The sequence below is a fragment of the Panicum virgatum genome, chromosome 6N (genome assembly GCF_016808335.1).
Source record: "Panicum virgatum strain AP13 chromosome 6N, P.virgatum_v5, whole genome shotgun sequence".
Classification (NCBI taxonomy): Eukaryota; Viridiplantae; Streptophyta; class Magnoliopsida; order Poales; family Poaceae; genus Panicum; species Panicum virgatum.
In genome coordinates this window covers 1,961,467-1,977,264 of record NC_053150.1, presented here as the reverse complement: position 1 = coordinate 1,977,264, position 15,798 = coordinate 1,961,467, and the positions used below count along the sequence as shown (strand labels likewise).

Here is a 15,798-nt window from a genome sequence, read left to right as displayed (position 1 = left end):
TTTCTTTTTTTTACTCGGCCCAGCCTGCCGCCGTCCTCTTATACCATGAGCCGCCGGCCCATCAATGACGTCGCAGGCCGGGCTGTCGTGCTCCCTTCCCCGGCAGCAGTTGCAAGCCCAGCATACATCCCACCTATTGGGCTGGGCCGTCCGTGTTGCCTCGCCAGCAGCAGCAGGTTCCCAAAGCATCACACACGATCATCGATCACTCAGGTCGTCGTCGTCGAGTCGTGCACTTTGCGTGAAGAAGCGCTCGCATCTCGGAGTCCAAAGCCGGAGTGCAATCGACTCCAGCAGCCGGAGACCAACACATGTATGTGGATCCATTTGTCTCCACGAAGCTTTCTCCTTCCCCCTTTTCCGCGTCGCAATCTTCCATTATCGGCGAGCCGGGGGGATCATTCATGGAGGCAGCCGACCTCCGCCTCCACGGCAACGGGAAGAAGCCGCCGCGGCGGTGCAGCACGACGGCGGTCACGCTGCTCATGTTCCTCGTCACCAACACCGTCTCCATCGTCGTGTCCTCGGGCGCCGGGCCCTCCCTCCTCCGTCGCTACAAGCCCGCCACCATCCGCCTCTGGGACGGCTCCGCGGCGCTGCTCGCGGACCTCAACGTCACGCAGGCCGCGCTCGACGCAAGCCGCGCCGAGCTCGCGGGGCTCCACACCCGCGTCGGCACCGCCAACGAGCTCCTCCGCACGCTCCTCGACGCCATGGCTGCGGCGCGGGACGGCGCCACGGAGCAGCAGACAGCCGGCGGCGGCGGGGACGAGTGGACGCGCGAGCTCGCCGGGGAGCTGAAGCTGGCCGTCGGGCCACTACAATTGCTGACGAGCGGCGGACACGGCCGGAACGGCACCGGCGACGAGGCGGCGGTGTTCCCGGCTCTGGGCCACGCGTGCGTCCGCGTCCAGGACGACCTGGAGCGCTACATGGCCTACACGCCCGGCGGGGAGTGCCCGGCCGACGAGGCGCTGGCGCACCGGCTCATGCTCAGCGGATGCGAGCCGCTGCCGCGGCGCCGGTGCCGGCCGCCGTCGCCCAAGGGGTACGCGCACCCGCTGCCGCTGCCGACGAGCCTCTGGGCCACGCCGCCGGACACCAGCGTCGTCTGGGACGCGTACCCGTGCAAGAACTACTCGTGCCTGCAGCAGGCGAGCTCCTCCCGCGGCTGCGACGGCTGCTTCGACCTGCGCCGCGGCCGGGAGAAGGCCCGGTGGGCGCGCGACGACGGCGCGCTGTCCTACTCCATCGCCGCCGTCCTCGCGGCCCGGCCCAATGGCACGGTGCGCGTCGGCCTGGACCTCGGCGGAGCCGGGTCGTCCTCGCCCGGCACGTTCGCGGCGCGGATGCTGGAGCGCGGCGTCACCGTGGTCACCGCGGCCGTGAGCGCCGGCGCGCCGGTGAACAGCTTCATCGCGTCGCGGGGGCTCGTCTCCGTGCACGTCAGCGCGGCGCACCGGCTGCCCTTCTTCGACCGCGCTCTCGACATCGTGCACGCGGCGGGCGGCCTCAGCGGCGGCGGGCCGACGACGGTCCCCGGCGTGATGATGGAGTTCGCGCTGTTCGACGTCTACAGGGTGCTGAGGCCCGGCGGCCTCTTCTGGCTGGACCACTTCCCCTGCCCCCGCGCGCAGGTCAACGCGACGTTCGCGCCGATGCTCGGTCACGTCGGGTTCAAGAAGCTCCGGTGGAACACCGGCCGGGGGAAGGAGAAGAACCAGTGGTACATCTCGGCGCTGCTGGAGAAGCCAATGGCATAAGAAATTTGTGGTTGTAATAATCTTATTATTATGTATTCTTGATTTCTCCTGGCCTCTGACACTTTGCACCAAATCATATTATTCTCTTTATTTTGGCTTCATATTTTTTAATTGGCTCTCCCAAAACTGTGTGTGTGTTTAAAAAAGGAAGATAGCAATTTTAGGAGCATTTTCCTGCTCCCCTAAAGGCAAAAAGGTAAAATCTCAAACGGGCCAAGCCCATTAATAATTTCCCCACTCAAACGCCCCAGAAGGCCCAGATAGTTCTGCACTTGTCGTCTCCGCTCGCTTCCACCGCCGCCGCAGCAGCGTCCGCCGCCGCAAAGCCACCCACCAGTAGCCGCCGCCGGACGCCACCACGCGGCCGCGGCGCGCCACCATCGGACGCCGCAGCCACCACTAGAGGCCGCACCATTCGGCACCCAGATCACGAGGGCGACCCTTAAACCCTAGTTGCCCCCATTCCCACCCGGATCGCCGAGCCGCGGCGGCGCGACATGGAGGTGCCTCCGGAGAAGCTCGACGCCCTCGCGGGCTGGTTCGCGCAGTCCCTCTCCCTCGACGCCGCCACGCGCCGCGCCGCCGAGAAGAGCCTCTCCTCCGCGGAGTCCTCCCCGGGCTTCGCGCTCGCGCTCCTCGGCCTCGCCGCCTCCCCGCGCCACGACCTCCAGGCCCGCCTCGCCGCCTCCGTGCAGTTGAACAGACTCCTCCGCCGCCGCTGGCCAAAGCCCGACTCGGAGGCCGACGACCACCTCCCGGCCTCCGACTGCGACCTCATCAAGGCCAACCTCCTCCCGCTCCTCCTCGCCGCCCCGCCCCTCATCCAGGCGCAGCTCTCAGAGGCCCTCGCCGTCGCAGCGGCGTCCGACTTCCCCGCCAGGTGGGAGTCGCTCCTCCCGTCCATCGTGTTCTCCCTCGGCAACGCAGCCACCGCGGGGGACATCGCCGCTATCAACTCCCTCCTCACCGCCGCGGCCTCGCTCTTCTCCCGCTTCCGCATCGCATTCGACAACAACGCCCTCCGCCTTGACCTCAAGTACTGCCTCGACAGCTTCGCCGCCCCACTCCTCGAGGTCTTCCTCTTCGCCTCCGGCCGCCTTCAGGAAGCAGCGACAAGGGCCAACCCGGCCGAGCTCCGCCCCGTGTTTCAGTGCCTTCGCCTCTGCAGCGAGATCTTCTATTCGCTAAATTCCATCGACCTGCCGGAGTTCTTCGAGGACCACATGCAGCAGTGGATGACACAATTCCGAGCCTTCCTCACCACGTCCTACCCACCGCCTGTTGAGGCAGATGGTGCCGCGGATGCACTGCGTGCTGCTGTCTGTGATAACCTGCAGCTCTATATGGAGAAGTACGAGGAGGAGTTCAAGGTGTACTTGAAGGAGTTTGTTGAGGCTGTGTGGGGGCTCCTCATGGTGCACACTGCTTCGCCATCCCGCGGGCAGCTTGCCGTGACTGTGATAAGGTTCTTGACTACAGTTGCCGAGAGCGTGCACCATGCATTGTTTGGGAGTCCTGAGGCGATGAAGCAGATTTTTGATAGTGTTGTCGTGCCTAACCTGCGGCTGCGGGATGAGGATGAGGAGGAGTTTGAGGGAAACTGGGTGGAATATGTCAGGCGTGACTCGGAGGGCAGCAATTCGGATACACTCAGACGGGCTGCCTGCCGGTTGCTGAGGGGGCTTGCGGCGAATTACCGGGACCAGGTGGCTACACTCGTGTCAGCTCAGGTCCAGCAGATGTTGGCTGCATATACAGCTGATCAGGCGAACAACTGGAAGGAGAAGGATGCTGCAATATACCTTGTGATTGCTCTTATGCAGAAGCCTGGTGCTACAGGTGGCGGGACACCCGTGGTTGACATGGAAAGCTTCTTTACATCTGTGATTGTGCCTGAGCTCCAGGCCCCTGATTGGCAGTCTGAGCCAATGCTGAAGGCAACTGTCCTCAGGTTCTTGAAGGAGTTCAGGGATCAGACTCCCAAAGCCACTGCACTGGCTCTGCTTCCAGGTGTGGTGAGGTTCTTGACACATGAGTCCAATGTTGTTCACTCATATGCTGCGACCTTCATCGAGAACCTGCTGATGATCAAGGATGCAGTCCCGGTACCAGGGTTGAACACAGTGACCAGGTCTCAATGTTATATTGCTGCTGATATCAATCCATTTGCCCCACAGATCATTCAGAACCTGTCCGCAGCCTTAAGTTTACCTGATTCACAAGAGAACCCCTATCTGATGAAGTGCCTGATGCGGGTGCTTGGGGTTGCTAATATAGCTGGTCAATTTGTTCATGAGATTACTGCTCGTCTTGTAGGTATTCTCATGGAAGTGTGCAATAACCCCAAGAACCCTGACTTCAACCATTACTTGTTTGAGGCTCTGGCAGCAGTGATTGGTCGGAGTGGTGAGCAGGACCCATCACTAGTACCTGGTTTTGAGGCCAGCCTCTTTCCAGTGCTCCAGAGGATATTAGTTGAAGACATCGCGGAGTTCTGGCCGTATGCTTTTCAGATATTTGCACAACTTGTCAATTTGAGCCGCCCACCTCTCTCGCAGAATTACTTGCAGCTTTTTGGCGTCCTTCTCAGCAATGCCACTTGGGACCGACCACCATGTGTTCCTGCCTTGGTTCGTTTGATGAGAGCATTCCTTAGGAAAATTCCAAATGAGCTAAACCAAGAGGGCAGGCTTCCAAATATCTTAGCAATATTCCGTAGTCTCCTATCACGAAGCAGCACTGAAGATTCTGCATTCTACATTCTTAACACACTAGTGGAAAATGTAAGCTTTGACATTATGAATCCTTACATAAGTGAGATATGGAGTGCTTTGTTTACTCGGCTACAGACTAGACAGGCAGTGAAGTTTGTAAATTATCTAGTGGTCTTCATGTCCTTGGTGCTGATCAGATATGGATCAGGTGTTCTTGTCAATTCCATTGATGCAATTCAGCCAAATCTTTTCACCCAAATCCTCCAGCGTTTTTGGATTCCCAATCTTAAATTGATCAAAGGGGCTCTCGAAGTTAAGCTGACAGCAGTTGCATCAACAAAGTTGCTTTGTGAGTCCACAGTGCTGTTGGATGCTGCTACAGTCGAGTGCTGGGGCAAATTACTTGACAGTGCTGTCTTGCTGTTGTCCAGAACAAATCAAGATGGAGCACAGCAAGAGCAAAACGATGGTGCTGATGCAGTGGATATTCAGAAGACATCGGGTTATTCTGTCTCATTTGTACGGCTTCAGTATGCCGGAAAGAGTGAAGATGATCTTTTGAAAGAAGTAAATGATCCAAAACAGTTTCTGGTCACATCCTTGGCCACACTTTCTGCACAGTCTCCTGGGAGGTTTGGTCCTGTCATTGAGAAGCATGTGGAATCAGCGAACAAAAGTGCTCTTCTTCAACTTTGTGCAGCCTACAATGCCAACATTGTCTAGGTAAACAGCTTCTGGGTTCCTTTCAGTTCATTTTGTATTCGTTCAGTTTAATGCTGTTCATTTATTGCCTTGAGACCAGGTGCCACTACTTGATGTTTATAAGCATTTTTCACCATATGATACCATTTTTCTTCTGTACGTGCCTGCTTCCGAAAACATTGAATGCCATGTAAGGTTATTCACGAGGCACAGCTGTCACAATCTGCAAAGAAACATCTCAATAGGGACATGTATCAAAATCTCAATCGGCTGATGTCATGTTCAATTTTTTTGGCAACTTAAACCAATATATGACTGTTGTTCTTGAGGACCCCAACTATATAGCTGTCTTTCCGGAACAATAACTAATTTGGGTCAAAATTTAATAAATCGATGAGATCAAATAAGCATCTAAGTTTTTCATGCTTGCAATAGAGCTTTAGTCCTTTTGAGATGAAACTCCTTTGTAAAACGAGAAATACCATAATTTTGGGTAGAACAAATTGGATTTTAAAAAGAATCAGCATTTGCTGCAAAACTTGTTGTCTTATTTTAATTGGCTGAGAACTTGCATGGCTTTGGTAATCCTGTGGGCTCTAATATCTTCACCCAAAATTTCAGGAGCCAATCTCCCTGGAAGGCATTTGCCTTGTTGCTCAAGATTTCTTGTCAAAAGATGAGTCTCTGCGAGTTGCCTAACTGTCTAGCTCTTTTTCGGCCTCACAGACGTGTTGGCTGGTCGTGGGATGGGTCATGGATGGATGTCGAACCATAGAAGAAAAGAAACATTGAGAGTGTTATGGAGGGTGTGTCATTTGATCGAGGATTCTTTTTTTTTTTGTCCTCGTGGCAGAGGTTCCTTTTTTTTGGGGGGGGGTGGGGGGGGGGGGGGAGTATATTATTGGTCCAGTCGGTATGTTGTGAACCTCGTCTGTGTGTGGTTGTGTGTGTGTGTGTGTCAGTCCTGGATCCTGATGGCCGCTGGAACATACTGTAATTTTGTCTGCCTGGCTGCAGCTCAGGAAAAAAAATGGTATTCTGCGTATTGAATGAATATAGTGTCTCAAGTTATGCAGTACTGATGAAGCATACTATTTTTTTGTTGTTGCGCGAAACAGATTTGTAAATCCGGTACGTATACCATTTGTGACAAGGAGATCAAGAAGAGCAGCTAAACGGCTTATCGAGCAACAAAAGGAGACAGAGAGGCACATTGCTGAAGCATAGAGAATGTCATGCAACACTCCATTATTTCTTGTTTTATTTATCTGCACAGACAGCGGACAACAGTCCGGCCCTTTTCGGGGCCAGGTAACAAGGTTCCATCAGAATTCAGTAATCATCCGAGACTTTGGTGATCTTGGCCAAGCAGTTGTCCACCGGCCTGGGGTGGGGCAGGTACCTGACCCGGCAGTTGGGGTTCGTCCTCGTCAGCCTGCAGCCAAAAGCTCAACAGATCATGGAAAGGAAAACATGCATGCATTGTTCAGGTAAAGTGTCATCTGAACACAGAGCAAAAACACCTTCAAGTAAATCCTGGATGAAAGAAGTTACCTGTAGCCGAGGAGGAAATGGTGGAGGAAGACGGAGATCTCCAGCTTGGCGAGATCGTTTCCGGGGCAGAGCCTGGCACCGAGCCCGAAGGCGAGGAATGTGCCGGCTCTCGGTGAGTGACCCTGAAAGGGAACAAAGGTGTGCAGATCGTTTGAGCTTCGTCATGCCATTGCTGTCATCTGATTGATGCTCAGCTCATCTTTAGAACCGGTTTATTCAGAGAATGCCACTACTGGAACAGTACAGTACCTCCCATCTTGAGGGGTTGAACTTCTTGGGGTCAGGGTACACCTCAGGGTCCATGTGCACGCTCCGGTACCACAGCTGAACCTTCCAGCCCTTGGGGATCAGGTACCCTGTTTGGAGGCACTCATCATGCACATAGAGTTTCAGTCCGGTTCATTCAGGCAGCACAAATGATCGAGCGCTCTGGAAAGAATACGTGTGAAGTTTCTGAATCGCACCGTTCACAAGGACGTCTTTGGTCGCCTGACGGAAGGACACGAAGGAGATGTTGACGAAGCGCAGTGTCTCATCGATCACCTTCAGACAGGAAGACAGGAGTTCATCAGTATAATTTTGCTGGTTGGTTGCATGATGCTGTCAAAGATGGAATCTGGTCTGCTGACAGATACAATGCCTTTGCTACAAGTCAGAAACACGTTACCTGTGAGAGGTACTGCATCTTCCTGAAGTCTCTCAGCGTCAGCCCCTGCTGATTCGCCGGAATGCTCCTCATGATCGCCTCCTGCTCCGCCTGCAAGAACAAGGTGACTGATCAGCAGGTGTCGTTTAAGCTGAAAAAAAATAAAGATTCAGTCTTTTCTTGATCATACAAATCCAGTACCTTCGCCTTTGCAAAGATGTCGGGGTTCTCCTGCAGGAACACGGTGGCCCACATGGTGATGTGGCCGGAGGACTCGTGCCCGGCGTTGAGGTACATGATGAGGATGTCAATGATCTCGTCGTCGTCCAGCCTCCGCCCGTGCTCGTCCTCCGCCTCGATCAGCCGGTCCATCATGTCCATGCCGCCGGACCGCGCGAGCCCCTTGGCCGTCGACGCCCGCCGCTCGTCCAGCACGCCCTGCAGCACGGAGACGAGCCTCCGGCGCGCCCCGAGCGCCCGCCGGTACGCGAACCCGGGCAGGTTGATGGCCATGGCGCGCATCCCGTAGTTGAGGTCGGAGTAGCTCCGCTCCAGCGCGCGCATGGTGGCCTCGCCGGCGCCGCCGAGGAAGATCTGCACGATGATCTTGAACGTCATCCGCCGCAGCTCCGTGAGGAACGCGACCTCGCCGCCGTCGGCGGACTCGTCGGCCCACGCGCGCAGGGACGACCTGACGGTGCGGTCGATGAAGGGCAGGTACGTGGTGAGCGCGTCGAAGCCGTTGATGGGCGCGGCGGTGAGCTTGCGCAGGCGGCGGTGCTCGTCGTAGGGCATGGCCACGAACGACTTGGGCCCGATGAGCGCCACCGTGGCCTTGGGCCACCCGGTGACGAAGTTGTCGTCGTCCATGAGCACCTGCTTGCACGCCTCGGGCGTCGTCACCAGGATCGTCGGGCTGCTGAACATGAAAGCTCGGTACACGCCAGTGCGCCCGAATCTGCATGCCAGATTATTGCCAAAAATGGCCTTCAGATTAGACTAATACACAGTATATATGAGCGCAACTGATACTTGTCGTGATTGCAAGTTTCCAAATAATGCCTTAATTTTTCTGTATTGTGGACTCTTTCAGTTTCCAACATGTATGACTGACAGTGTGAGGATCGATCTGAAGAAGAGTATGAGCATTTTTAACACAGATGCTAACTACTCCCTCCTTCCTCGTTTATAAGTCACGGTGGAATATGGCACGGTCTTCCAAACGATGCTTTGACCATTTATTTGTCATATATTATATCATTTATGATTATAAATTTATAATCATTGTAAACTATATTTGATGACGAATCCAATCATATAAAATTTACATTATAAAAATTAAAAATTAATAGTTAAATTATTGGTCAAAGATATAAATATTTGAATCTTGATATGCGTGTGTGCCTTATAAACGAGGAAGGAGGGAGTACCTAATAAAGAGAGCCGCAGAACATATTCGTGTGTGAATTAAATAACTGTCAGCAAACCACCATCAGTTGAAAACCACCTGATTACTCATATCATATACATATAAATCACTTTGGACGGACCGGCACTCGACGACGATGAAGAATCGACAGATACAAATTTGGAGGGCACCAAACCACACACTTGTCGATCTAGTCTAGTCTAGGAAACTAGAGACGATTCCACACTAGTAAACAACAAACTATGCTTTTCTTTTGCAACCATAAAGGATAGTCGAGATAAGCAAAGCGGCTGCTTTTGACAGCATATGACGGGGAGTCAGGCCGGCGTTCGATGAGGTAGGTGCCAAGCAGGGCATCATCCGGTGGCGATAACAGAGCATGGCCTCCCTTATCGACGAAGATTAGAACATGCCAAAGATGGAATCTGCTGAATGATGGCTGGCATGGGAGAGTGGTCCAAATCAACCGGACATCTCCTTTTGGGCAGTGGGGGCAGCGCCAGCAAGCATTCCTCCATGGTCCATGCATCAGATCAGCCAACACTGACTGACTGACCGGATGACTGGATGACTGAGGGTAAAAAAATCTCCTCGCTGGCTTCGTGTGCCAAATCACTGGTTGTGAGACGGCCCAGGTCGGCCTGATGACCCTTACATGGCCCAGGCACAACAGTTCCCAGGGTTACGTCTCCCAGTGTCAGGGCGGGGCCAGGGTTCGGGGATTTTCTCGGTCCGGGAAACCGAGGCTTCTTCTTAAATTAATACCGGTGGGACGGTCTTTCCCCACTCGGCCGAGTTTGGCCATGTTTGGTTAGAAAACGATGGAATTTTTTTCCACCTTTGACCATTAATTTAGAGTAGTAAACAAAGTCTAATTACAAAACCACCTCCACAACCCTCATGTAAATCGCGAGACGAGTCTAATGAGGTCTTTGACCGCGTGATTAGAGAATGTTTACTGTAGCATCACTGCGGCAAATCATCAATTAATTACCGTCATTAGATTCGTCTCGAAAAGTTACATCCGTCCCTGAAAAGGTTTCGCAAATAGACTTCGTTTAGTACTCCATGCATGTATTCGTCTTTTTGTGTAAAAGTTTTCGCGGTAAGAACCAAACACGGCCTTTTTTTACTGTACATGTTCCTGAGCTTTCTGACAGAAATCGGTGACAGTGATTCACTGACTGCTGTATATGAGTAGAAGCAGGATACCGTGGCGTCATCAGGTTCAGGCTTCCAGTACCGTAAAGGCCATTGCTTGCATATACACACCCAAAAATTATTAGGGATTTTGCATGCATGTTTAAAGATATCCCTACTACCTCACTAACATCCGAGGAGTGTAAACGATCGAGGGCGCGCAAATAAAAAACTAGAGACAGAAACAAGTTGGAGGAAAAAGGAAGAGATGATCCTGAAGCCACTTTGTGTGTGCCTGCTTGAGGTCCAGGGGCCAGATTGAAGAGTCATCCCTCTCTGTTGTGTGTGCTTGCAGATGATGCATGGCTAAAAGGGGGGCATCTTTTGGGTGCATTACCCAAAAGCATCCTTTTGATTGCACTAGACTAGACTAATAGAGAGAGAGAGAGAGAGAGAGAGAGAGAGAGAGAGAGAGAGAGAGAGATGCAAGGACAGGGAGATTTCATCCCCCAGTACCAACAGGAATTGAACCTTTTTTCTCCTTGGAGCCCAAACCGCAGAAATTCTTCAGGGGTAGAGTGGACAGCAACTGTCTGACACCAGCACGGTGACTGCGGACAGATGGCTGTGGCAGGCATTGATGCGCAGGGGAGAGAGGGCGGGTACTGGATTGGGATTACTGACCGGCGGATGAAGGAGGCGACGAAGGCGTCGGGCTTGCCGGACTTGAAGGCGCGGAGGAAGGCCCACATGGCGCCGACGACGGGCCACCCCATCTCCCCCGGCGGGAGCCGCGCACGCCGCGCCGCGCCCAGCGACGCCTCCCTGTACCACCCGTGGAGCGCCCGCGCGGCGGCGTCGAGGAGGACGAGGAGCACGGCGCCGACGAGCAGCACGGCCGACGCCGCCGCCGCCGCCGCGGCCCACCACGTCGCCGCCGGTCCTGCAGCCACGCCCTCGCCCATCTCCGGCACGGTTCCCGGGCGCGCCGTGCGCGTGCAAACTCTCGCTCGGAGCACCCCGGCCGCCCGGCGGAACCGACGACGAGACAAGGATGGCGAAGAGGCCGAAATGGAACCGCCGTCTGGGTCGGCCGCTCGCTCCTCGCTCTCTATAAACTCATGAACCGCGCTGCTGTGGGGCCCACAGGTACACGTCGGTGCATGTGGACCAGGTGTACGCATGCCTCCTGCGTGTAAAGTCCCTGAGCACCAATCCCAATGCATAGTATGGATTCTCCTTCATTTAACAAATAGTATGGATTCATATAAGTTTTTATGGCTTTTTTTAGGTAGGTAATTTTTACCATTTATCTGGACATAACGTGCATCTAGATACGTAGAAAAAAATTACCTTGAAAAATCAAAGTAGGAAAGGAGTAAAATTCTCTCAATGCTAATAGACTCGACACAGAGTATTGTATGAAAAACAACTCTATTCTAATGGTAGATGAGGTTTCTATGATTTGATTTATATGCAAGCTGGATCCTATGATGATACAGTTTTATCCTCTCTTCTTATTAATTTATTGCTAAATTTGTAAAACAATCTTACATTATATCTAAACATTTTGTCTGCGATAACACTGAGTATCGTATGAACCAGCTCTATTCCAATGCTAGATAAGCTTTATAATGGTTGGACTCGTACTCATGCTGGATCTTACAATGATATTTTCCCTCTCTTCTTATTAATTTATTGCTAAATCCGTAAAAAAAAGTCTTATATTAGTTTTATCTATGACAATAGACTCAGCAGGAGTATCATATGAAAACAACTCCATTCTAACACTAGATGAGCTTTGTAATGGTTCGTTTCGTGCCCTCCGCGATGATACAAGTTTCTCCTCTACCCTTATTAATTTATTGTTAAATCCATAAATAAAGGATCTTATAGGATATCGAAGCATTTTGTCTATGACAGCAAACTCAACATGAGTTTTATAAGAAAAAAACAACTCCAATCCTGTATTAGATGAGCATTCTAATGGTTATTGGAGCGTGCCCAAGGTGGGATTTCGCGATGTTACGGTTTCCTCCTCTCTTTCCTCATTAATTTATTGCTAACTTCATAGAAATCTTATGTAGTATCTAATAAGTGTTTTGTCTAGTACAACAGACTCAACGCGAGTATCGTATGAAAACAGCTCCATTCTAATATAATACTAGATGAGCTTTCTAATGGTTGGATTTGTTCCCAAGCTGGATCCCACGATATATCCGTAAAAAATGTTATGCGATATCTAATTAATGTGCATAAGATATCTTTATTATAGTTTTTTTAGACAAAATATATATTAGAGAAATTAAATTGTTCAGACTGGGTACTAACTTTAATCCAGAGAATACAAATAATACAGCCCTTGGTACTCTGTTCCTCGAGTTTTATCATAAAAAATGATTGTATTCTGTATGATTGGCCGGCCGGATGGCTTGTAGTGTCATGCGGCCGGTTTTGTTTTTTGTTCTCAACACTGCATAGTGCACGTCCGCGTGTGCTTCCTTGTCTCTAAAACAACTAAAAAAGAATCATGCTTCCACTCTCGTCATGCTTTCTCTCGTGCGCTGCGCGTGGTTCGTTCTGTTAAGCATGAGAGAAAAAGTTGCTCAAAAAAATCTTGTGCAGAGGTTGGAGATCGTTTTTGAATTACCCACATGCATTGTAAAATCTTGCTATCACTGATTAGAGAATTTTCATAAATCTTAGAACCATCCGGCTATCGATCTCATATATACTATGATTGTATTTGATAATAAAGTTGATGGATCAATTATGTTTCATAAAGTTGATGGATCAATTATGTTTCGACAGTTGGATGGTCCCTGTTATCCGATTTTGTAGTTAAAGATTTAAAATCGGACTTTTGTAATAATTTAAAGGTCTAAGCTAGATTTCCCTCTTCTAAATCTATGCCTAAATTACCACATCTGCCACCATGTAACCTACATCCTCAGAGATCCTAGAAGTTCTTAAAAAAAGCAGAGGTGAAAGATATTATTAGGGATGAAAGTGGTAATCTGAACTGTTAGAACAAATTTAATATTTTAAAATAGATATGTATAAAATTGGATGGTGATCATTTCTTATATTATCAAGCACATTATTACAAATAAGAATAAAATTTTGCATAAATTATTTTATGCATTATTTGCTCCCTACAACAAAAAAAAGTGAAAAAAATACCGAATTTGTTTCCGAATCCATACCGAATTTTATATCTATCATTTGAGAAAATATAGGATGAATTTGAGGTTTACCTTTTATGAATCCTTACAAGCTCAATGCTCAAAACAAGAATACAAATTTGTATACAAGATTCTATATCCTATTTATTCGCAATCAAAGAAAAACGACCAAAAAATTGATTACCGAATAATTACCGTTTCCGACCGTTTTCAACCCTAGATATTATGCTAGATATAAATAGACGAGAGAGGTGGGGGAAAAGTAGCTTCAATTAATTCTGGCTGCAAATTTCATCCATGAACTTATAATACTTCATTAGAACATCTCCAATGTATGGTACCGAGGTTGGTCCTAAATTAAAGTGGGCTCCACATGTAATGGTATTTTCTTATTGACACTCACCAAATACCTTGCTGAGTTCCAACAGGCGCCCCGAGGTCTTATTTTTATCCTAGCTAATCCAAGCTCCTATCTAGCTTTGATCGATCAAGTTTATATAAAAAAATATATACTAACACCAACAAATCAAATTAGTTCTATTAAATGTATCATAAAAAATATATTTATTTTGAGAGTGCATTTGTTTGGCCTTGTAGATCTTAATATAATTTCCTATTGAAGTTAAGAAGATTCGACTCAGAAGACAAAGCTAAATAAGACGTCATGTTTCAGAAGGGATGGGGCAAAAAGCAACAAAATCGTAGCTTTCTTCGTATGATGGAGAGTGAGAGAAAGAGAGAGGAGAGGAGCCGGGTTCCATGCAAGGAGTCGGTTCTTTGTTTCTTTTTCTAGAGGATCAGGCTTCACGATGGAAAAGGACCCTAAATATATATAATAACATTTATGGTACAGGACCAGGCATTTATCTATTAGTTATGAGCTAGAATTATTAGTCCAAAGGATTTTTTGGAGGAGCTAAAGTTAAGTGCTAAACTTTAGTATATATTAGCATGTATGCATATGCTAAAGTTTTTTTGAGTCTTAGGCTACTTTAGCCCCACCTCATTAGCACGGCCGTAGTCCCATTTGGAGGAGCTAATGGTAAAGTTAGCGGTTCCACTCATTAAGATCTCGTTTGGTTTTTTAAGTAGCTGTCATATTGAATAATGTTTGGATGTCAATTTGAATATTCGAATGCCAATTTAATATAAAACTAATTGCATAAGTTGCAATTAGAGCTCTAGACGAATCTATTAAGTATAATTAATGCACAATTAGCATATTATTACTATAGCAATTAATTGTCAAATTATGGACTAATTAGGTTTGATAGATTCATCTCATGATTAAGTCACGAATTATGAAATTAATTTTGTAATAAATTTATATTTAGTAATTCTAATGGATATTTAAGCATGCGATGTGACAGGACTTACGATTTAAACTGAAAAAACCAAACGAAATCTTATTCTCGGATAAAAAGGACCTAAAAAAATTGACCCGGCGATCTAGACAAGGGAGAAATCGTACGAAGATACTGGTGATGCATGCATGGGATCGGTTGTGAAAAAGTATCTGGTTGTTTTTCGACCTTTTGAGGAACATCAATGCAAGGTACGATATGTGACTAGCTAGCCAGCAGGAATGACTGGTTTGGAGACGTGACGAGGGTACAAATAAAAGCGATAAGACGGACTCTTGGAGCATCATCGTACGTGAGAAAAGGATCGTGTTTGTGTCGTGTCCCTAGCGACGACGAGCTCATCGGAGTACGTACACATGACCATAGCCTTCGTGGTACGTGTCGGCACTCGCCGGAGCACATGCCTTCAAGTAACGAGACTGACGTACATGCCTTTTTCTTTCACGTCGGTGGTACTAGTGGCCAACAGTTCCCACTGCTAAACTAAAGTCTGTCAGTCTGTGAGACTGCTGTGAGCATGCAGCAGCAGTGCATCATGTCCATCGTAACAACTACTGTAAATGTATTTTGCAATAGTAAAATTTTATAGGTTACCATTATTGAATTGAATGCTACCGTAATGTTCGAATGTCCAGCCTCGTATATACTCTATCTGTTCCAAATTACAATTATAAGTTGTTTTTGGCAAATCTAAATGTATAGATTTTGCTATGTATCTAAATGCAATTATGTATCTAGTTACATAGTAAACATTATAATTATGTATCTAAATTTATCAAAACAGTCTACAATTTAGAATAATTGAGGGAGTAGTAGATTAGCAAAATGGCAGGCAAGCATAAGTATTACATGCAGCCACGTACTTGCTTGCTCGTAAAAGGTGTCAAAATTAAATAAAACTGCCTCTCTTTAAGCCACCCTGAATTATAGTTTTAGCGGTGAGGATCTCATCGACGATCACCGCTTAATACGCTTATTGCTGCTTCCATTTTGTTTCTCCGTCATCTCAAACTTTGCAAGCTCTTATCAAGTTTATTTTATAGTAGGATAGTTGAGTTAACTTTGATTAGGATGAAACTAATACCTTCACATTTTGCAAATTATAGAATACTAATCTAAAAGCAACTCCAAGAGACTCTCTATATATTTTTTTCATTGTTACAATAGAGATTTTGATGGGAAAATACCCATCAGCAGTTTCTCTAAGAGCATCTCCAAGATGTTAGATAAATTGAAATGGATCGGTAAAAACAGAAAAGCTCCAGTAAAATTACATTGCAACATATCACTATCTTCCTCGG

The 15,798-nt window shown here is 48.6% G+C and overlaps 3 protein-coding genes across 3 annotated transcripts; 2 read left to right on the top strand and 1 right to left on the bottom strand.

Annotated features, from left to right (window-relative positions):
- The first annotated feature begins 246 nt into the window (after positions 1 to 246).
- Positions 247 to 1,868, top strand: LOC120678418 (probable methyltransferase At1g29790). Its single transcript, XM_039959603.1, has one exon. The coding sequence runs from the start codon at positions 312 to 314 to the stop codon at positions 1,761 to 1,763; it is 1,452 nt and encodes a 483-aa protein (XP_039815537.1). The 5' UTR covers positions 247 to 311; the 3' UTR covers positions 1,764 to 1,868.
- A 240-nt stretch (positions 1,869 to 2,108) lies between these two features.
- Positions 2,109 to 6,257, top strand: LOC120678415 (exportin-2-like). Its single transcript, XM_039959601.1, has 2 exons — positions 2,109 to 5,200; positions 5,801 to 6,257. Exon 1 carries the CDS (start codon positions 2,261 to 2,263, stop codon positions 5,198 to 5,200), a length of 2,940 nt encoding a protein of 979 aa, XP_039815535.1. The 5' UTR covers positions 2,109 to 2,260; the 3' UTR covers positions 5,801 to 6,257.
- Positions 6,258 to 6,392: 135 nt separating this feature from the next.
- On the bottom strand, positions 6,393 to 11,028 carry LOC120678416 (cytochrome P450 88A1-like). The gene is made up of 7 exons (XM_039959602.1): positions 10,633 to 11,028; positions 7,581 to 8,337; positions 7,401 to 7,490; positions 7,198 to 7,276; positions 6,983 to 7,089; positions 6,734 to 6,855; positions 6,393 to 6,614 (listed from the first exon to the last, which is right to left on the bottom strand). The coding sequence occupies exons 1-7, from the start codon at positions 10,911 to 10,913 to the stop codon at positions 6,512 to 6,514; spliced, it is 1,539 nt and encodes a 512-aa protein (XP_039815536.1). The 5' UTR covers positions 10,914 to 11,028; the 3' UTR covers positions 6,393 to 6,511.
- Positions 11,029 to 15,798: the final 4,770 nt, after the last annotated feature.